Source organism: Littorina saxatilis, linkage group LG14 (genome assembly GCF_037325665.1).
Source record: "Littorina saxatilis isolate snail1 linkage group LG14, US_GU_Lsax_2.0, whole genome shotgun sequence".
NCBI classification, from domain to species: domain Eukaryota; kingdom Metazoa; phylum Mollusca; class Gastropoda; order Littorinimorpha; family Littorinidae; genus Littorina; species Littorina saxatilis.
The window spans coordinates 22,220,170-22,243,479 of NC_090258.1; the positions used below are offsets into that span (position 1 = coordinate 22,220,170).

The following is a 23,310-nucleotide window of genomic DNA, read 5'->3' on the forward strand; positions in this document are numbered from 1 at the left end:
TCAACAAACAAGTATATTTACACACACACACACACACACACACACACACACACACACACACACACACACACACACACACACAACATAACCTTAAGAGAGAGAGAGAGATACATCCGCACTCATTCAGATGCCGGTTTCTGCAACACACAAGTTTTGGCCAAGCCATGAACGAGAAAGGGAGGCAACTGCGTGGAGCGCGCTTACTAGCTTGCCTGATTGCTTCCCTTGAATGTGTTACAGTGATGCGTTTCATAATTGTCATTGTCGTCGACGTTGTAATCATCCTCCTCATCATCAAATCCTCTGTATTTGAGAAACATAATTGCATTTGAATTGTAGCTTGATCCTCTCCTGCAAAACGGTTGATCATCTTTGATCGCTCGAGGCTTTGTATTATTGGATACGTGTCTTAAAGGTCCTTGTTTACATGTGTATACATACAGGGTGACACGAAAAAAACAGATCCCACCAAAAGTTTAATATTTTCTGAAATAATCAGCCGATTCTTTTATTTTTTCAGGTGAGCCAAGCTGAAATGATGTTCTAACAGCCCACCAAGTTTGAGCTTCAAGATGTCATGGACAACGGAGCATAAAACATTTATAGTCGAGGCCTATTTTCGGTCGAATTCTATCCACGCTGCTCAACTGGAATTCAAAAGACAGTTTGGACGTAGAGACTTTCCTGTTAAATCAGTTATCTATGGATGGAGGGATAAGTTCAGAGACCATGGGACTGTCAATAACCTCAATAGTAAAAACCCTAACAGGGGATCCCACTCTGGTCGACCTAAATCAGCAAGGACACCGAGGAATATTGATTCAGTCAGAGAGTCTGTTGTGCGCAGCCCGAGCAAATCTGTTCGCCGGCGAAAATAGGCCTCGACTATAAATGTCTTATGCTCCGTTGTCCATGACATCTTGAAGCTCAAACTTGGTGGGCTGTTAGAACATCATTTCAGCTTGGCTCACCTGAAAAAATAAAAGAATCGGCTGATTATTTCAGAAAATATTAAACTTTTGGTGGGATCTGTTTTTTTCGTGTCACCCTGTAAATAGACATCTGACCATTAAAATGCTGAGTCTATTCCCTACAAATATCAAAAATACACCCCCCTTCGATCAAGAATAGCCGTTTTAAAATGCATTGTAGCAATCCAGCATAGTAGGATATCCTTATTTGGGAAATACCGAGGGCAAAACTCCTCTCAAATACCGTGCAACTGACTCGTTCGTTTACAAATATTTGTGGACAACACTCCAATACCCAGTGTCAAACTGTTGCTGTGATTGTGTGGGCGTAGCTGTCAGCATAGTGACATGAATTGGATTGGTCGATATTTTTTTAGGCAAAGCACATGTTCTCAGCAAACAGAAAACACAATATTGGAAGTGTCAGAGGCACTACCCAAAAATAAAAACTTTTTTTTTACATATATATTTTTTTCTATCACTTTTTTTCCCATGGTTCTTTCATCATCTGACATAACTTTTTATTGAAATCTAACCATAAGATTATTGAAACAAAGCAAAAATGTCGACGACCACCTTTAAAGGCAATACGAATATCATCAACAAAGTACAGCAGCAAGTCAAACACATGGCCACATCTCATGTGCCATCAAACTCGCTAAGACTGACCGGTAAGCAGAGAAATAGCAGCGAAATATCAAACATTCCATGTCAACGCAACACATTAGAATATAGTGATACATAAAACAAGGAAACAAACAAACAAACAAACAAATAAAATAAAAAATGCAGAAACAAACCTATTAGGATTATGCACAACACTCAAAATAAAAATCAAGAATGTGGTCACGTCATTGAGTTTTCAATGTTCGTTCAATACTGATCAGCTGATTGCACGTTCTTGCTTCTGACATATTATAATGATGTGCAACATTGAACAATTAAATAAACAAGATGCAGCCAAGCCATAGAATTTCCAAAATTCTTCCTTTGCCGATCCGGCGGTTGCACTTTCTTGTTTATAATTATATGTCACAGAATTAAGGGCAACTTTTAAAATCAAAAACAAAATGTGGTCAAGACCAGGTGCTTTAATTGCCGATCCGCCAGTTGCACTTTTTCTTTATCTCAAAGAAATAGGTGCAACTTTTAAAATCAACTAAAAGTGGTCAAGCGATACAGTTTCCGAAGTTATTTTATCACAATTATTTTTGGTATGTCATAGAATTAGGTGCAACTTTTAATATCAACCAGATGTGGTCAAGCCTTACAGTTGTCAACGTTCTTGCATCACTGATCAGCCGGGTTTGATGTATTTGGCATAGAGTTAGGTGCAACTTTCAAAATCAAAAACCACATTGTGCTCAAGCCATACAGTTTCCAAACTTCTTTCATCACTGATCAGCCGGCTGCACTTTCTTGTATTTGGCATAGAGGTCGGTGATAGGTACCGTGCTTTTGTCCATCATGAGAAGCTCCTGGAACACCTGTCCGTTCTCCTTCCATATCTTCATCAGTCCGCCATTGCTGTCATTGTCATCCAGCAGCGTGAAGAAAGCGTACGATGCCTCCTTGGCTCTGAAAACATACATTTCTCGATGGTAAATATACATCTATACAGTAAATAATTGTGTGTGTGTGTGTGTGTGTGTGTGTGAGTTGTGTCTGTGTGTGCATGACAGTGTAATGTACGTATGTATGCATGCATGGTGATGTGTGTCTGCATATGTGTCTGGTTGGTTTTTATTTTATTTTTACCGTGCCGTGCCAAGATGAAATCCCTTTGCAAAATTGGTGAATAAATATCTTGTATCTTGTAGAAACTACATTAAATTAAGTGAATCGATAATACTATTGAGCAATGATCGATTGACTAAATGCAATAAACCAATTGACCACTGGAAACATAATATGTCTCTGTCTCTGTTTCTTTGTCTCTCTCTCTCTCTCTCTCTCTCTCTCTCTCTCTCTCTCTCTCTCTCTCTCTCTCTCTCTCTCCTTCCTTCTCTCCCCCTCCCTCTCTCTTTCTTCCCCCCTCTCTCTCTCTCCGCCTCTCTCTCTCTCCCTCTCTCTCCAACTGGTATATATTTATTTCGTGTGTGTGTGTGTGTGTGTGTGTGTGTGTGTGTGTGTGTGTGTGTGTGTGTCTGTGTGTGTATTTATGTGTGTGTGTCTGTGTGTATGTGTGTGTGTGTGTGTGTGTGTGTGTGTGTGTGTGTGTGTGTGTGTGTGTGTGTGTGTGTGTGTGTGTGTGTGCGCGCGTGTTTGTGTGTATGTGTGTGATGTTTTTACCACAATATTGTAGTGGTTATAAACCTGCAACTGTTCTGTATTTTAATGCTTTTGTTCAGTATACATTTTGCATTTGTCTTGCCTTCAGGGCGGGGATGTAGCTCAGTCGGTAGCGCGCTGGATTTGTATCCAGTTGGCCGCTGTCAGCGTGAGTTCGTCCCCACGTTCGGCGAGAGATTTATTTCTCAGAGTCAACTTTGTGTGCAGACTCTCCTCGGTGTCCGAACACCCCCCGTGTGTACACGCAAGCACAAGACCAAGTGCGCACGAAAAAGATCCTGTAATCCATGTCAGAGTTCGGTGGGTTATAGAAACACGAAAATACCCAGCATGCTTCCTCCGAAAACGGCGTATGGCTGCCTAAATGGCGGGGTAAAAAACGGTCATACACGTAAAATTCCACTCGTGCAAAAAACACGAGTGTACGTGGGAGTTTCAGCCCACGAACGCAGAAGAAGAAGAAGAAGAAGTCTTGCCTTGATTTGTCCACGTGTATTGCATGTTTTTATTTGTCTATTGACAGATTGTACGACAAGGTATTGTGCCTGAAACCCTGTATTAATGCTCACGTCATACAAATGTCAACAAGTCGATCGGCTAGTCTCTCTTCGTGCAAAAAGAAAAGAACAAGCATTGCCTAAACCAGCCACTCAGTGAGTCCTTTTCCGAGCAAGGATACAAAGATGCGTTTCCTTACGTCAGCCAGTTAGTAGTATCACGTGCTTTCACCTCATCCATCTTGACATAGACTTGACCGTCCCTCTCCCAGGCGTTGAGTGCAGTAAGGCAGGCATGGGGACATATCACACCCCACCTCACTCCGTGTGCCTCGCTGTCAGGGCTGTTCTGTCAACCAAAGTAAGACATCATTCAATATAACACATGGGGACATATCACACATCACCTCACTCCGTGTGCCTCCCTGTCAGGACTGTTCTGTCAACCAAAGTAAGACATCATTCAATATAACACATGGGGACATAATTATCACACCCCACCTCACTCCGTGTGCCTCCCTGTCAGGACTGTTCTGTCAACCAAAGTAAGACATCATTCAATATACCACATGGGGACATATCACACCCCACCTCACTCCGTGTGTCTCGCTGCCAGGGCTGTTCTGTCAACCCAAGTAAGACATACTTCAAAGTGAATAAAAAAGAGAATGTGACATAATACATACATTCAGACAGACAGGCAGACAGGCAGACAGGCAGACGAGCAGACAGGTAAAGACATAACTCACAGCCCAACTGGTGGTAAATCCAGCCATGGCGTGTTTAGTTGCCGTGTACACAGGGAACTCCCACACACCGTAGTACACCGCTGTATGAGAACACAGACAATAATTAGGCATCAGTGAGTCACAGTAATGGGTACAGTTTAGCAAACATGGTTAAATGGTATACATATATTAGCAGTGCGAAGATTTGTCTTTCACGCGTTTGTCTTTCTTGTTGGTTTAAACAGTGTTTATTCAACAGTTCATAGATAATTCAAACCGATTCTTGTTCTTCTGGTAGTCGTGATTCAACATGGAAGTGTCTACTGATTTTGACTCGTACTCCGGTACAATCGACAGTGAGACCAATACCAGTGTCAAAATTAAACTGTAGATGTTAGTACTGACGTTGCTGGGGCTGGTTTGGCTGCTTTTACTGCATGATGACAACGATAGTTACGAGGAGAACGACAGGGAGACAATTGCTGCTGCTGCTGCTGATGATGATGATCATTATGATGACGATGACGAAGACGACGACGACGATCACGATGCTGCTCCTGCTGCTGAAGATAATAATGATGTATACGAGGTGCTTTACGTTACCGTTGATAGAAGCGACGTTGAAGATAACTCCTCCTCGTCCTCCTCTGTCACGCCGCATGTGTTCCAGAGCCATCAGACTGCCACGTATCTGAGCCACCTGACATCACAAGTGGTAGCAAGAGAATATAATGATACAGACAATCTTAAACAAATAAGGCGGAGCGCTGTTTAAAGAGCTGCTAAACAAAGGCAATTGAGCGCTCGAAATGCATTCGACTTGTGTAATAGAGTACGTGACAGTTAGTCGGAACTATTCTCATGGCACCCGAGAAAATAACAAGCATTGAAATGAACAAACGACTGTCATCCTCTTTATATAATCATACACCACGTGGACAATCGAGGACACGATCAGAGACACTTTCAGAATAGAGAAATAACTGTGGAAACAAATAAGGGGGTGGGGGTTAGGGGGTCAGTGTAAAAAGAGAAAAGACTGATGCAGTCCTAGTGAGTCACACAGGAACAAAAACAGCGGATAGTCAGAAAGGAAGAAGATAACGTAAGGTAGATTGACATGAGGGAGGAAGGAAGACGAAACGGAAAGAAAGAAGCGAACGACAACAACAAAAGAAAGGCGGGAATCCTGAACAGGAGGAGAATAGTACCAGTTTAACCAGTAAAACCATATTTTAAAAGAGTACACGCTTCAAGCTCAAAAGTCGCGGGGGTGGAGGGTATACAAAAGCAGAATATGAAAAATGCAGCATATCGGTTACAGCAATGACATTTTCTCACCGAATGAAAGCAAAACTGACCTGGGCAATACTAATTAATGTCGAAGATTTACTTAGGTGCCATTCATCGCTGCTGGGCTGTGGTTTGGGTTTGGGTTCAAGTGGGAAGACTCCCTTATCACACGTAACAGCCTATACAAATATTTGATGTTGTACCTGATAACCCGCACAAGAAGACAGGCTCTTAAAAAGCATTAGCCTACCTGGTTGACAGCAATGACCCGTTCCCAGTTCTGTTCGTCCATCAGCCCCGCATTGTTGATACACAGCTCCACTGCCCCGAATCTTGTCACTGCTTGTGTGAAGGCCGCTGAAGTTTTGGGAGAAATAATTAAAAACTAGCCGAGAGAAAGAGAGAGAGAGAGAGAGAGAGAGAGAGAGAGAGAGAGAGAGAGAGAGAGAGAGAGAGAGAGAGAGAGAGAGAGAGAGAGAGAGACAAGACAAGACAAGACAAGACAAAATCTTTATTATCGATTTATAGAGAGAGATATCGAGCAAGCAAGAACCTATTTGAGCACGGCCACAAACCGTAGCCGTTGTGCTACATTTTTGCAAAAGCCTAGCAGCAATAAGCAAGCGGTGTCTGATGAATAAGTACAGTCTCTAAGCACCTTTCAGCTGATCAGCGTTCGTGACGTCGCATGGTACAAAGCTGACGTCACCAGATGGAAACTGCTTACGCATCTCGGCTTCAGTTTCTGGCCCCTTTACTTTGTCGATGTCACAGAACAAAACCTACGTGAAAACAGTAAAGATAATTAATCAATCATTCATCCATGCATTCACCCTTCACACAGTCAATATGAATTGACTTACTGTTTGCAAAATAAAGTTTTAGAGGGAACTAAGTATAAGACTTCTCATTTACCGTAAAATGTATTTTGTCGAAGGCAATTATATACAGATATCGTATAACAATTACAGCAAAATATTGAATTGCAAACCGTCGTGAAAAATGCACTTCATGCTAATGTATTAAAGAGAACAAAGTTTAAGACTTAATTTGCATCAACCGTGACATTTATTTTGTCGAAGCCAATCACAGATATCATAATTATACACTATTCCTGCAAAATAGTGAATTGCAAACTGTCGTGAATAGTGCACTTCATGGTAATTGTTTTAAAGAGAACAAAATTATGTTAAGACTGTGTCGAAGGCAATTACAGATATTGTATAAAATATACCAGCGAAATATTGAATTGCAAACTGTCGCAAAAAGTGCAATTGGTGTTAAATGTGTGAATAATGTCAAGTGGTACATTGTACCATCGGTCACACCCCTCCCCCCCCCCCCACCCCAACACCAACCACCACCAGTCCGACCTTCCATATATTGATGTGCATGCGAGGAATGTTACTGTTGTATGTTGTTACGGTTACTGTTGTATGTTGTTACGGTTAATGTTGTATGTTGTTACGGTTAATGTTGTATGTTGTTACGGTTAATGTTGTATGTTGTTACGGTTAATGTTGTATGTTGTTACGGTTAATGTTGTATGTTGTTACGGTTAATGCTGTATGTTGTTACGGTTAATGTTGTATGTTGTTACGGTTAATGTTGTATGTTGTTACGGTTAATGTTGTATGTTGTTACGGTTAATGTTGTATGTTGTTACGGTTAATGTTGTATGTTGTTACGGTTAATGTTGTATGTTGTTACGGTTAATGTTGTATGTTGTTACGGTTAATGTTGTATGTTGTTACGGTTAATGTTGTATGTTGTTACGGTTAATGTTGTATGTTGTTACGGTTAATGTTGTATGTTGTTACGGTTAATGTTGTATGTTGTTACGGTTAATGTTGTATGTTGTTACGGTTAATGTTGTATGTTGTTACGGTTAATGTTGTATGTTGTTACGGTTAATGTTGTATGTTGTTACGGTTAATGTTGTATGTTGTTACGGTTAATGTTGTATGTTGTTACGGTTAATGTTGTATGTTGTTACGGTTAATGTTGTATGTTGTTACGGTTAATGTTGTATGTTGTTACGGTTAATGTTGTATGTTGTTACGGTTAATGTTGTATGTTGTTACGATTAATGTTGTATGTTGTTACGGTTTATGTTGTATGTTGTTACGGTTAATGTTGTATGTTGTTACGGTTAATGTTGTATGTTGTTACGGTTAATGTTGTATGTTGTTACGGTTAATGTTGTATGTTGTTACGGTTAATGTTGTATGTTGTTACGGTTAATGTTGTATGTTGTTACGGTTAATGTTGTATGTTGTTACGGTTAATGTTGTATGTTGTTACGGTTAATGTTGTATGTTGTTACGGTTAATGTTGTATGTTGTTACGGTTAATGTTGTATGTTGTTACGGTTAATGTTGTATGTTGTTACGGTTAATGTTGTATGTTGTTACGGTTAATGTTGTATGTTGTTACGGTTAATGTTGTATGTTGTTACGGTTAATGTTGTATGTTGTTACGGTTAATGTTGTATGTTGTTACGGTTAATGTTGTATGTTGTTACGGTTAATGTTGTATGTTGTTACGGTTAATGTTGTATGTTGTTACGGTTAATGTTGTATGTTGTTACGGTTAATGTTGTATGTTGTTACGGTTAATGTTGTATGTTGTTACGGTTAATGTTGTATGTTGTTACGGTTAATGTTGTATGTTGTTACGGTTAATGTTGTATGTTGTCTGATGGTGTGATACTCCACACCTGAGTTTCTCTTCTTGAAGTAATAACATTGTATATGTCTATGTCCTATTATTAAAACTGATTCTATCAAGATAAGTTTTGTGTGAATATTTGTTTGTCTGTTCACTTAAAAGACCGTTGGGTCAAAATATTTGTGAATGTATTGTGTTGTCAATAACAAACGTTCCAACACCCTACCTTTCTTGATTTTTGATTATGTCTATGTCCATGTCTATTGCCGAGTAATGACTCACCTTTGCTCCCCTTGCTAATAGCGCTTCCAGCACGGCGCGTCCGATACCCACAGCACCGCCAGTGAGAAATATTCCCTTGTCTTTCACGTCCATCTTTGACATCTACGTCCTTGAAATCTGCTGACAGATGTTACCAGTATGTTAATAAATATGTAGAGGTTACATGCCGAGTCTCAGTGATTATTAAAAATAATGGTCGAAGTTGGCGGATCATGAAAAATGCGAGCTTCAGCGAGCTTTTTCATGACCGCGAACTGAGACCATTATTTTTAATAATCACTGAGACGAGGTGTGTAACCTCTTTATTCCTCCTTTCTTCAGTTATTCAAAGAAAACAGGAGTTTTTGTGCGAAAGTTTGATCGAATCCGAATCACTCAACCAGTCAACCTGCGCAGGCGATCGATTAATGCGCGGTTGTATAGTTCCGTGCAAATCATTCCATTCTGTTAACACTTCTTGTCAGTTTCCCTGTTTTAGACTAAAATCAAGTACACAGATATGCTGTTATTCTGCTGTGGCGGTAAAGGCAGATATTGTGTGTTCTGTTTATGTTTTAGTATCGTTTCGGATAATGTTCTTTCGTCAAATAGGACTAGCAGACGAACTTTTGCACCCGTGTTCCAACGTTAATTACTGTATGAAGTTCAGTTTTCTGGGGAAAATAGTGTATGAAACCGCTTTATGTTGTTTAAATTGATGAGATGTGTGCATTTGGTTGCGTGTGATCTGTTTATAAAATGAAATATTGTTGAAAACTGACCGTCGGATTGCAGTCAGTGTTGTCGAAGAAACTGCGTTAAAAGAAGGGGAACTACTCTTGTCGGCAAGAGTATGAGTTACTTGCCTTGGGAATCTGCTTGTGATGAACGGTGTGTGCACGGCAGATCTAGATTCAGAAAACAACCTAACTCATGGATTTTATATGGAGATTCATGTGTTCAGGCCTGTAGTTGTTAATTTAAATGCGGTATGTTTGTATTGTTTGCTCCAGAGATGTATATTTCGTACGTATAGAGCGTTCGGAACTTTTCAGTCCCAAAAGTAGTACCAAAACAGAACAGCTTCTCAACCCATTGCACTATCGAGGATTCAGGCTGTTGCTGGCTCGTTATTTGTTTGGTTGCTGGGTCATTATCGAAAAATAACTAGCTCTACAAGTTTACAGAGGTAAAGAAGCAGAGGGGGGAATAATCTCCAATATTCGTGCTGCCTTTGCTTTGTGTTTCCTTTTGTGTGTGTTTGTTTGTTTGTTTGTTTGTTACTCCTGAAGAAGCTTCTATAATTCAAATAAAAAGAAAACACACCAGTAACCAGGTTAGGTACCTTTATATCTATAATCAATATTTCGGCACGTTACTGCCTTCTTCGGGATGGTAAGATATGAAGAAGCTTCTACCAGCAAAAATGAGATGTTATATTATCATGTGCTGTCCTTGTATTGGTGAGTACAGAATTATTTAGTTTTTCAACACTAGTCTACAGTATAATAATCATTTACTTGAATAAACACAATAAAGTGCATCCTTTCGCATGGACGAATACCCCAAACTCACATCCTGACATTTTTTTCTTTCTGTGCAGCATGGGCATTTTTTGCAGAATGTATTGTGTAAAGTTTTCTGACACCTGTGCGATTCTCCAAAAGTAAAATTCTCAGCAACAACATGAATCCAATACTACTCTGATGAACAAATGGAAGTAAGCGCTCTAAATGCATACACAATGTGTGATAGAGTAAATGAGAGTTATACGGAACCAGTCTCCTGGCACCTGAGAGTATAACAAGCATTGACATGAACAAGCGACATTTTAATTGGTTGCCAATACTACTCAGAATGCAGCAAGGCTGCTGATGGTAGGTTACGTAGTCACGTAGTCACATGATCGCCTCGGTTTGATATCAGTTGGACGAAGAAGACTTTGCGAAGTCTACTGGTGTGTGTTGTCTGTGTGTGCACCTCGGCTATCTAAATGTTAGTGTCATGTGTGTGTTGTCTGTGTGTGAACCTCGGCTATCTAAATGTTAGTGTCATGTGTGTGTTGTCTGTGTGTGAACCTCGGCTATCTAAATGTTAGTGTCATGTGTGTGTTGTCTGTGTGTGAACCTCGGCTATCTAAATGTTAGTGTCATGTGTGTGTTGTCTGTGTGTGAACCTCGGCTATCTAAATGTTAGTGTCATGTGTGTGTTGTCTGTGTGTGAACCTCGGCTATCTAAATGTTAGTGTCATGTGTGTGTTGTCTGTGTGTGAACCTCGGCTATCTAAATGTTAGTGTCATGTGTGTGTTGTCTGTGTGTGAACCTCGGCTATCTAAATGTTAGTGTCATGTGTGTGTTGTCTGTGTGTGAACCTCGGCTATCTAAATGTTAGTGTCATGTGTGTGTTGTCTGTGTGTGAACCTCGGCTATCTAAATGTTAGTGTCATGTGTGTGTTGTCTGTGTGTGAACCTCGGCTATCTAAATGTTAGTGTCATGTGTGTGTTGTCTGTGTGTGAACCTCGGCTATCTAAATGTTAGTGTCATGTGTGTGTTGTCTGTGTGTGAACCTCGGCTATCTAAATGTTAGTGTCATGTGTGTGTTGTCTGTGTGTGAACCTCGGCTATCTAAATGTTAGTGTCATGTGTGTGTTGTCTGTGTGTGAACCTCGGCTATCTAAATGTTAGTGTCATGTGTGTGTTGTCTGTGTGTGAACCTCGGCTATCTAAATGTTAGTGTCATGTGTGTGTTGTCTGTGTGTGAACCTCGGCTATCTAAATGTTAGTGTCATGTGTGTGTTGTCTGTGTGTGAACCTCGGCTATCTAAATGTTAGTGTCATGTGTGTGTTGTCTGTGTGTGCACCTCGGCTATCTAAATGTTAGTGTCATGTGTGTGCGTGGTTGATTTGACCATGCGATAGTTGTTGAGGTTGTTCCATTTGATAACTAAACATTTGCTATGCCATTTTCCAATGCCTGTATATGTAAATAATATTCCCCATCCCCATGAGAAGGTAACAAACTTGCATCGGTCTTGGATAGCAATATCAGCTGAAGATACAATACCAAATAATAACCAACCAACCAACCAACCAACCATCCAACCAACCAACCAACCAACCAACCATCCATCCAACCAACCAACCAACCAACCATCCCCATGCCCCTTGTAATGAGTATAATCAACTCTTGAAACCTTCAGTCACATTATTCTGACACTGCCGGACCAACCAGTCCTAGCACTAACCCCATAATGCCAGACGCCAGGCGGAGCAGCCACTAGATTGCCAATTTTAAAGTCGTAGGTATGACCCGGCCGGGGTTCGAACCCACGACCTCCCGGTCACGGGGCGGACGCCTTACCACTAGGCCAACCGTGCCGGTTTGTTATCAGTTGTGAACACTGTGCGACATACTATAACTATACTGAAACATGAGAAACATATGAAACATGTAGTTCACATGGTAACACAAAATAGTGTTTATAACGCGTGCTATTTATGCAAGTATAATGATATAGTATTCACAACTGGTTACAACAAATGTGTTCAAAACTGGAACACTTTTCAGTTTAGAGTGTATGTCAGGTATGTGACGTTAGGCATACATGTATCCCTGGTTGTTTTTTTTTGGGTTTTTTTTTAACACTTAGTCAACCTTTGACTGCATGTCTTCTAGTAGAATGTCCCGACACGGTTGGCCTAGTGGTAAGGCGTCCGCCCCGTGATCGGGAGGTCGTGGGTTCGAACCCCGGCCGGGTCATACCTAAGACTTTAAAATTGGCAATCTAGTGGCTGCTCCGCCTGGCGTCTGGCATTATGGGGTTAGTGCTAGCTCTGGTTGGTCCGGCAGTGTCAGAATAATGTGACTGGGTGAGACATGAAGCCTGTGCTGCGACTTCTGTCTTGTGTGTGGCGCACGTTAAATGTCAAAGCAGCACCGCCCTGATATGGCCCTTCGTGGTCGGCTTGGCGTTAAGCAAACAAACAAACAAACAAACAAAAGTCTTCTTGTAGAATGGGAATCGTACCAACTTAACATTAAATTACTGAAACTGTTTACTCACCAAAATGTGTCTGAAATAGGGTCCCCGTACTGAATGTTTTCGTCAAAGAAGCTACGTGTGGGTGTATAGGCACGAGGCACACGGATGTAGTTCAATCAACTACATGTATCTTGCACTTCACACAAAATGGTATCAACAGCGAAGTATCTGTCTGAGCTCTCTGAATCAAAGTTAACCACAGGCACAGGGCAGGTGTATAATAATAACACAAAATAATAAGTGTCTTGTGAATAAAAAAAATCCACTGCACATGCAATTTGAGATAATCAAGAAGTCTCCCACTTGAGTATGTTCTGGACCTTCTCTCAAAGAACAACACAAAAGCATATAGTTGGCTTCAGCATGTTTTTTTTTATTAATCTTCTTCCATACACGTTTTAAACAGTAACAACATTAAGAACGTTAACAGGCAGAATGCTTATGGACACGTTCTAAGAATATAGTTAAACCAGTTTTAGTGTACGCTAGAGATCACTGATTACATGTTTAACACACAAAGACGTCTCTCAACAAGGGCTGAAATAGGCCACAGGTCATCAACCCGTCATAGGATATGATTGTTGACATTCTGCACAGTGCCTTACAAAATGCATACCAAATAAAACATCACTAACTTTCAAAACAATCTTAATTTCTAAAGTACAACAAATAAATTCTTCAATAAACTTCCAGAATTCGTATACAACCGGGCATTCAAAAAAGAAGTGTTCAATGAAATCAGTTACATCGCAACAATAATTACATTTATTAGTTTCTGTTACTTTCATTTTACACAAGAGAATGTTGGTCGGATAAATGTTGTGCATAATTTTCCAGTGTACAACTCTTAATCTAGTCTCTTGTGTTGACTGATAGGCAACTATCCAAGATCGTTCATCAATTTCTACATTAAACTTTCTCTTCCAAAATCCTCCGGAACATGGTACATCTGTTTTCATATTAATAATCTCTTTCCTATATTCTCTGGCACTTAACACATTTTTGCCGTCAAACAGTGGTAAGGTAATACAAACATCATCAGTCATATTTACAACAATTTTCCTCATAAATAATGACACAGCAGCTTTTACAACATTATATTCAAGAATTCGGTTTGGCGAATATCCAATCAAATCACATTATATATTGATATGATAATAATTATGTCTCCCGAACGTACAATGTCAATTAATACCAATACACCTCGTTGTATCCAACTTTCACAAAATAAAACTATGCCACTATACGTTATGCATGCATTATTCCATAATAAAGTCGGCCCGACTGTCCCACGATCGTAGTGGTTATTATCCAGCCAATATTTTAATACTGCTTTCCAAAAGTGTGATTTCACTAGGTCTAACCCTTTAAATCTTGCACTGTTTACATTCGATAAGAAACATTCAAAATGCTTTCCAAAACGCAAATACATCATCTTTGGAGTGAAACTCCAATTATCATTTTCATTAATTTGATGTAGTCAGTTGTGAAACCCATTGTAATAAAAAAAAAATTTGCATGTGCCTAATATCGATCATTTTTAAACCACCTTTTTCAATTTCAAAACATAAAACGCCGAACTGTTAACACGAGAATGATTATGCATTTAATTTATTTGGTGACATACAAGTCAAAATCTGCCAAATCAATTTAGACAAATAGTGTACACACTTACATAAAAAGGAGTGTACCTTTAAACTCTACACAGTCTGCTAAGTGTTATCAGCACAAGCGTGAGGTTATCGTCAAAAAGTAGGTCTGCTATATCGGGGTGACAAAGATTATAATTCTTTTTGCAAGCTAGGCCATTGTTGAATATTGAGTTGTTTAATTTCTGGTTTTTGAATGTTATCCTCCTATTGCCTCTAAACTATATAGTCACATTCAGCTCTGCAATGTTGAACGTTTTCATTAGGAGGGGAGAGGGGGGGAGGAGGAGAGGGGAGGAGGGGAGGGGGATTCTTCGAGTATATGTGACTGTACGAGTGTATGTGTGTGAGAGTGAGTGAGTGAGTGTGTGTGTGTGTGTGTGTGTGTGTGAGTGTGTGTGCGTTCTTGTGTGCGTGCGTGTGTGTATGTGTGTGTGTGTGTGTGTGTGTGTGTGTGTGGGTGTGTGTGTGTGAGTGTGCTATGTTTGCATACATGAGGTAATATGAGCAACGTCATCTTCCCTTCCCCCATCACTGGTTCCCCTTTTCTACCCCCTTACACTCTATACTCTATTGACAGATTTAGGTATGTGTTGTTCTCTGTTGTTTTTACGTTTTACGTTATTATGTGGACATTATAAGATGTTTGATAGGTTGTTGACAGACCAGCTTTTTTGTCGGTCCGAGGGGGAGCATATCGTCTTTTGTTTCATATTTATTGACCAAGGCCGAAGGCCGCGGTCAATAAATATGAAACAAAAGTCGATATGCCCCCCGAGGACCGACAAAAAAGCTGGTCTGTCAACAAACCACCAAACATCGTTTTGGTCATCATTTTGGTAGTGAGAAAATAAGTGCACAATCAACCCAGGGAGCCATGCTTTGAAACACGGGTTCCGTGCTGATAACCACACGAGTCCCGGTTTGATAACCACTGGCAATCAAAGCTGGCGTGTGAAAGCAACTTTCTGTGTTTTTGAGTTCATTAAATGTTGTGATGAATATGTCAGGTTTGAGGATGCACAGTTCTGTAGGTTCATCTCGGTATTCCACCCCCTCGGCTTTCTGTTGTAAATATTAAGCTGAGTGATTGAATGTTTTTGTTTACTTTTGCCAGTTTGCCAGTTCGTTTTTGGAACTTTGCAAAGCAGTGTCGTGTCGTCTGTTTTGGTCTGGGGAAACACCAATGAAAAGAGCCGAAGAATCCTCGAGCGTTTCTATTGGGTTTGCTTTTGATTATCCATGTATAACCTGCTTCCTGCAACTATGGTAACCGGGGATTTATTGCCTGGGGAACATGAGATTTATTTCCCAGGTTCTTGTGAATGAACTCGTAAAAATGATGACAAATTGTATTTATTGTGTTGCATTAGCTTTATTTACATATATAGCTATTCTGATGGACACGTGGGGGAATTCGGGGGCTGTGATTGGATGGTCTCTTCCGATCATCAAAGCATAATGCTACGGAAGTATATTGGCAATAACAAAGACGCATGGTTCCGGTTTACCCATCTGTACCACACGATGTTTCACTGATCGACAACAGCATACACTGACAACTTGAAATTCTTCTCGGGAATGTTTTTCAGCTTTACAAATGTCGATAGCATACCCTTTTCTGCTAACTTCCCGATGAAACAGGACTAAACCTATTATTTTCTGTCCCTAAACACCACAAAATGCCCAAAGTCAAAAGATGTAGTACAAACAGGGGAGTAAAACGGAACAGCCGTTTTTGTGTGCCTGTGAGCTTAGTTCACAGTTGCCGACTGACACAAACTTTCGCATTCGGCTTTTCTTATCTCGTAACTCCACACTAAATACTCCACTTCCCCTCTGAAGTATTGCTGTACAACCCATGGAACTAACATTCATGTAGTCGTTTATAACTGAGGTTGAAAAATTCGTTCCTGACGAGACAAATATAGGCTAAATGCCATTCACCAAACTGAAAACGTCGCTGCCGTCTGCTCGCTTTGTACGGATTAGCTGTTCTATTTTCCTCCCCTTGTTGCATCCTAGATCTTCAGTTGTTTCTAGTTTTCCGTTGATGTTGTGTTTTGGTCTTCTTCATAAGTAGTCTTGTTCAAAATTTAAAAAAAAAACTCAAACTTCTTTTTGTTGTCGGCATTATACTTGTCTCGTCTAAATATCGGACCCTATTGCTACGCTGAAAGCACAATAGCTGTTAATATATATATATATATAAAGACCCTAACAATCAGACAGGCACACAGACAGACAGGCAGACAGACAGACAGGCACACACACACACACACACACACACACACCATATTCCAACAAGGGAGGTAATTCAACCATTTCGTTTGAATACTCCGGACGTGGGTTATTTACGAGTTGTCTCCCTTGTGCTGACATTCCGAGTTCACACGCGAAGTAACGCACTTGAAACTTGTTGGAAACGATTCCGCTGTTGCTGGTAATGATGATGATGAGGAGGAGGAATACGACGACGACAATGATGACGACGTTGTCGTTTGTTGGACATGATGACAGTGGGAGGTGATGCTATACATGATAGTTATGAATACTGATACTATTGATGGGAAGTAGTGGTGTTGCTACTAATGCTACCACGCCCCCTCCACCCACCCGCTCACCCAACCACCCCCGCCCCATTTTATCGCCACCACCCCACCCTCCGTACATCATTCAGAAGAAAAAAAAATGAAACTACAAAAGCCACATAATGAGTCGCCCTTCGACACTTTGATAATTACAGAAACAAATATTGACAAGGGAAAATTATAATGAATAAATTAAACACACCTTATACCTTCGTCGCATTAGAGTACAAGTGTTTGTTTGTTTGTTTGTTTGCTTAACGCCCAGCCGACCACGAAGGGCCATATCAGGGCGGTGTTGCTTTGACATATTAACGTGAGCCACACACAAGACAGAAGTCGCAGCACAGGCTTCATGTCTCACCCAGTCACATTATTCTGACACCGGACCAACCAGTCCTAGAACTAACCCCATAATGCCAGACGCCAGGCGGAACAGGCACTAGATTGCCAATTTGAAAGTCTTAGGTATGACACGGCCGGGGTTCGAACCCACGACCTCCCGATCACGGGGCGGACGCCTTACCACTAGGCCAACCGTGCCGGTATAGTACAAGTGGATACCATCATTTTAAAAGTGCATTTTCATACATCCACAAACTAGGACTTACTGTTAAAAATTCATGATACCCCCCTTCCCCTCCACCCCTCCCCCAACCTTGAACCCTTGTGCACAATATTACAACATACAGGAAACGATGGCTAGTGAGTGTAACTATGCTGTCAAAGATCATCGCTGCGCTCTCCACCCCCCCCCCCCCCAAAAAAAAAAAAAAAAAAAATTAAAAAAAAATTTCTTCTCACCTCCGTCTTTGCTCCCAATTCAACCCAACTCCCGCCCATTCACCGTTACAACGTTATAATGAAATAAAACAAAGACCATAGCTATACCCTGTTCATCCTCCTCCTCCTCAACTTCTTCGTTGGACTGTTGTACTAGGATATCGGTTTTCAAAGGCAATTACAAGTACTATAAAGGTGGCAGATGATGAAATATTAATATCCCAGTTTGCAGATGATACCGCCCTATTTCTGGATGGTTCAAAACAATCTTGTTGTGCATGTATGAACGTTTTGAAGCAATTTGCCTCTATATCCGGTCTGAAAATGAATTATGAGAAAACCACGGCAGTCTGGATAGGCTCACATAAAAATTGTAATATTAAATTTATGCCGGAACTTAGGCTCAGTTGGAACCCTGTAACATTTAAAGTTCTTGGCATTGTTTTTTCAGTCAACTTAGATGACATTATACCCCTTAATTATGAACATAAATTGGTAGACATTGAGAATTTGTTCAGGTCCTGGTCCAGAAGAAATTTAACCCCCTTTGGAAAAAGAACAGTTATTAAGAGTGGTCTAATTTATTGAATGTTGATGTAAATGTTAGAAAGGTATTTTTGACAATAAGGCGAACTACACAAGACACATACCTGAGGTGGTTCCAATATAGAATACTATATAGAATTTTTCCCACTCAACGCCTGTTATTTTTGATGAACATTTCCGACACATCACTATGTAGTTTTTGTACACAGGAAGAGGAAACCGTAGAACATTTGTTTTTGGAGTGCACAAAAGTTCAGCTTTTTTTGGTCTGACTTCACAGAATTATTATTATTATTATATGAAGTCTTATATCGCGCGCGTATCTCCAGACTCGGACTCAAGGCGCAGGGATCTATTTATGCCGTGTGAGATGGATTTTTGTTTTTACACAATACATCACGCATTCACATCGACCAGCAGATCGCAGCCATTTCGGCGCATATCCTACTTTTCACGGCCTATTATTCCAAGTCACACGGGTATTTTGGTGGACATTTTTTTTTATCTATGCCTATACAATTTTGCCAGGAAAGACCCTTTTGTCAATCGTGGGATCTTTAACGTGCACACCCCAATGTAGTGTACACGAAGGGACCTCGGTTTTTCGTCTCATCCGAAAGACTAGCACTTGAACCCACCACCTAGGTTAGGAAAGGGGGGAGAACATTGCTAACGCCCTGACCCAGGGTCGAACTCGCAACCTCTCGCTTCCGAACGCAAGTGCGTTACCACTCGGCCACCCAGAATGGTTATGCCTAAACTTCCCACATTGCAGTAATTTGTATTTGTCAAAAGAGCTTGTCATTTTAGGGTATTTAGACAACTTTCATACGGATGCTGTTTTTGATTTGTTTATTCTCCTTGCCAAACAAAGTATATTTGGAGCCAAATTAAATAAGACAGTCCCAACACTAAATGTTTTTGTGAAAAATTGTAAACAAAGGTTTTTAATCGAAAAGTATAATGCTAGTGTAAATAATTAGTATGGTAAATTTGCAAAGGATTGGTTTTTATATAGACACTTTTTTCATTGATGCCATAGGATAATTGTATTGATTGATTTCGTATGAATTTTTTTTCAATGTGATACCCCCTGTTCCATTATTTTATTCATAACAGGTTATACAATACGTTTATGCCTATAATTAAACCCCATGTATACTTGGAGGCTAAAGTGTGACCACCGTCCCAACTTACCCCCCCCCCCCCACCCCAACCTCAGTTACCCACCCCCCCCCCCCCCCACCCTCCATGTCCCCTGTCTTTTCAACAACCCACCCTACTGTCTATGAATGTGTCTTGCCTAGGTATGTGTGTGTGTATGCGCTAAGACAATCATATCTTATGTTAATACATTCTGTGTGTGCTGTATGTTATGTTGTGTTTATGTGCATATAAAACATTGTCATCATTTTCACGAGTTTTCATTCACAAACACCTGGGAAATAAATCTCATGTTCCCCATGCAATAACTCGAGGTGGTGAATGGGTTTAAGCTTTCAGGTGAAACGTGGATTGTCAAAGTAAAAGCCAATCAGGCTGATTGTTTGATGTGTGGAACCATCGCGGCTTTGGATTTGTGTTTCTGAAGACAACGATTGTAAGCATTCACTCTCAAAGACCCAATCAATGTTGATAATTACCGCGGCGACGCATGGTCAATTAGCAATTTATCTCTGTAATTGCAAAATCCACAACGAAAAGTCATAAACACTCAAAAGAAAAGAAATATGCTCAACACTTACTGAACTCACAGGAATGATCGCAGCTCTGTACATTTTTAGACTGGAAGAAAAGCGTCAACAAGCTACGTGTGACGTCACATACAAGTTTGACGTGTTATCTCGTGCTACTGTGACGATGCTTTGTGGCCTGGAGTTGGATTCTAAAAATTCGTCTCCCTGTGGGTTTTTGTGCACTTTTTTGCACAACCAAAATGATGACAAAAACGATGTTTGGTGGCTTGTTGTCAGACCAGCATTTTGTTGTTGGTCCTCGGGGAGCATATCGCCTTTTGTCTTATATTTATCAACCGCGGCCTTCGGCCTTGGTCGATAAAAAACGCTCGCGCTGGACCCGAGTACTCTTCAGACTGGCTCGCTCAATAAATATAAATGTTTGGAATGTCTGTGGTGTGAATGTTGGTTTCTGACCAGAAATGCAGATCTATCTCTGGCCGATTCATAGATTCAACCTACAAACTGCGACCTCATCTGTGATCAGATGGCCAAGCAATGCGTGAAATCTTTTATTCTAAAGCCCTATGGCTCGTTTCGACAAGCATTAAACGGATAAAATTAACCACATGCAGTTTATTCTTCAGAAAAATGCACACAAAAAATGGGTTGGGTTCGGTGATTTGTACATAAACGTCTTCCTCGCGATAGATTCGCTTATTATTTTGTCTTATGAAGCCGTCATCAACACGAACACAATGATTGCAGAAGCAAACTCTGTACCTACACGACCGAGACACAAGACTGATTATTTCACAGCTGCAATGAGAATAAAGAACAAAGACGTTTTGGGTAAGCTTACTCACGTCAGGTCTTCACTGACAAGCTAGGAACAGACGGAAAATTCCGAACAAAAGTAAATGACGTCAAAGTCTCTTTCGCTTTGCGTGTAACTTTGTCATGACGTATTTTTGTGTGACGCGTTCGGCTGTTCTATCAGGTCAATGGCTGCGTGTTGCCCCGCCGGTGTGAACTCCTCCTACGGCCAAGTCGTTTTTGTGGTTTATTTCGCATTTAGGTCCCAGGTAACATTATGAAGTTTTAATACGATCAATCGGACCTATTATCAAGTTAGTGTATCAACTTTTGAACGAACTGCGCCCAGTAGTTTCCCAGCAACAAGCTGTTAAGTGGAGAAAGACAGACAGACACACAATTAAAGTCTGCTGAGCCCTAGTACTAGCGTACTCGGGGATAAAGATGAAACAAAAGACGACATGGTCCCCTTGGACCAACAAAAAAGCTGGTCTGTCAACAAGACACCAAACATCTTATAATACCCCCCCCCCCCCCAAAAAAAAAAGAAAAAAAGAAAAGCACACAAAAAAAAGGATATCGGTTCTCAAGATGAAACTGGCCGTTGTCTGTATTTCGGCTACAGATGCCTCACACCAGCCTCTTCTACCCTGACCTCTCCCATCTCTCTCACCGTTTTCATGTCCACGAAGCCACAGGAGGATTCAGTAAGCTCAGCCCGACACCGAAAGGCCTCAAAAGACTCGCTGCCCCCCCCCCCCCCCCCCTCACCCACTCTCAATCACAGCCCCTACAACCCCACATCTTCCGACCTTTTATCAACTTACACATTTACTCACTAGTTCAACGTCCGCCAAACAACAGTCGGGATCAGTCAGCTAAGGCTAACATCTAAAGGCCATGCAAGGGAGCATGCAGGCATTGATACTCCCCCCCACCCCCACCCCACTCTTCCTTCCCTTCATACCCGCCGTTACAATATTAAGCAACCACGAAGAAGGGTACAAGCACGAATCGGTTAGCACAGGCTGACCGCAAAAGGCCATGAAAGGGCTCACACATCAATACACGCCAGCAGTCGCGTCGCGGTGACGTATTTACTCATCGTGTCGTGACGTATTTGAAAACGTCACAATGTCATCACTGGCGCTGCACGAGCAAGCAGGGCATAAGAAGAAAGGCGATCTCTGTCTACACAAGTGTTTAAAGGTACTATCCTTCCTGGGTAACCCATTGCGGTCACGGTCAAATATCTACTGGGCTTTTACATATAATAAAAGCATCCTTTCAATCGGTATCAACAGCCATCGGGGTCGTTTTGCTGAATCGTCCAAGCAGATTGTGTTAGGTGCGTCTTTAATTTAGCCCGAAGTCGACTCATTCGCAGAAGCAACAAGTCGTGCAGCCAGCTTCGTGAAGTAGACTTCGCCCACTTAATTAGAGGCTTTTCACTTTGGAAAGAAAATCAACAAAACAATATCATTTACTCTGCACCGAATAAAGCTACGGTGTCGATGCTTGGTATGTGTGTAATGTGTATGGGATCTGTAAAATTGTCGGAAGCTCGTTTTATACATGGGGTGAAAGGCACACTCTGCGTGAAACATCTTCGTAAGACAACTCGCCTCACCATCTTATCATAGCCAGGTTCTTACATGGGATAATACCACCCCCATCCCCACCCCACCCCCCACCCCACCTCACCCACCCCCCTCCCCACACTTGGACACATACCAACAATTAAAGTCCTGACTACGAGCCGTGGTGAAGAAGAATTATGAAGAGTTATGACGAAATCAGCGACTGTCTGACGAACATTTGACAAGCGCTTAGAACTGTACCCACGGAATACGCGCTATATAAGCTTCATATTGATTGATTGATTGAACATTTGATGAATAATTTACCTTCTTCTTCTTCAGCGTTGGACGGAAGAATTTACCAAAACTGGTTGCTGTTGGGTTCTCTTTTTGTTTTGAAGAACAGTGAATTCATTTTTGTTTTCTTTTCTTAAAGACACTAATGGCTTTTACAAAATAGATTTGTCAAAAACATGTCTTATTTGTACAGCGAACTTACACCTAGGCTGTGCATTTTCGGTGTGCGGTGAAGAAGGATAGTGGTATTCCATGTAACAGCCTGGCCATATCTTCTTCTTCTTCTTCTTCTTCTTCTTCTTCTTCTTCTTCTTCTTCTTCTTCTTCTTCTTCTTCTTCTTCAGCGTTCGACGGCTGTGTCCTTATAATCTTAGGCTTGTCCCCTGTTTCTTACAGGTGAGAATAGGCGAGATTGGCGAGTGGGGCGAGGAAGTACCGTTTCTTGGGCACATCTCGCCGCGAGTGACGCTAGAATTCTCGCCTCGAATTCTAGGTAGCTTTGGGCTTGCTCGCTTGGCGAGAAAACATGGCGGCCACGCAGCTGCCCATCCGATTGGCTGTCCATGTTTTTTTTTTACCGACCAGTGCAGACGACCTTTTCGGAATCAACCAATGGTGT

General features: G+C 41.1%; 1 protein-coding gene across 3 annotated transcripts; it reads right to left on the reverse strand.

Moving 5' to 3' along the window:
- Positions 1–1,418: 1,418 nt before the first annotated feature.
- LOC138947355 (15-hydroxyprostaglandin dehydrogenase [NAD(+)]-like) lies at positions 1,419–12,887 on the reverse strand. 3 transcript variants are annotated; one of them, XM_070318809.1, is made up of 8 exons: positions 12,778–12,887; positions 8,734–8,850; positions 6,440–6,563; positions 6,032–6,138; positions 5,092–5,188; positions 4,510–4,589; positions 3,961–4,109; positions 1,419–2,549 (listed from the first exon to the last, which is right to left on the reverse strand). In XM_070318809.1, exons 2-8 carry the CDS (start codon positions 8,833–8,835, stop codon positions 2,366–2,368), a joined length of 843 nt encoding a protein of 280 aa, XP_070174910.1. In that variant the 5' UTR covers positions 8,836–8,850; positions 12,778–12,887; the 3' UTR covers positions 1,419–2,365. The 3 variants fall into 3 exon arrangements, with proteins under 3 accessions (XP_070174910.1, XP_070174911.1, XP_070174912.1); XM_070318810.1 differs by having other exon boundaries at positions 8,734–8,853; XM_070318811.1 differs by having other exon boundaries at positions 2,380–2,549; positions 3,993–4,109.
- Positions 12,888–23,310: the final 10,423 nt, after the last annotated feature.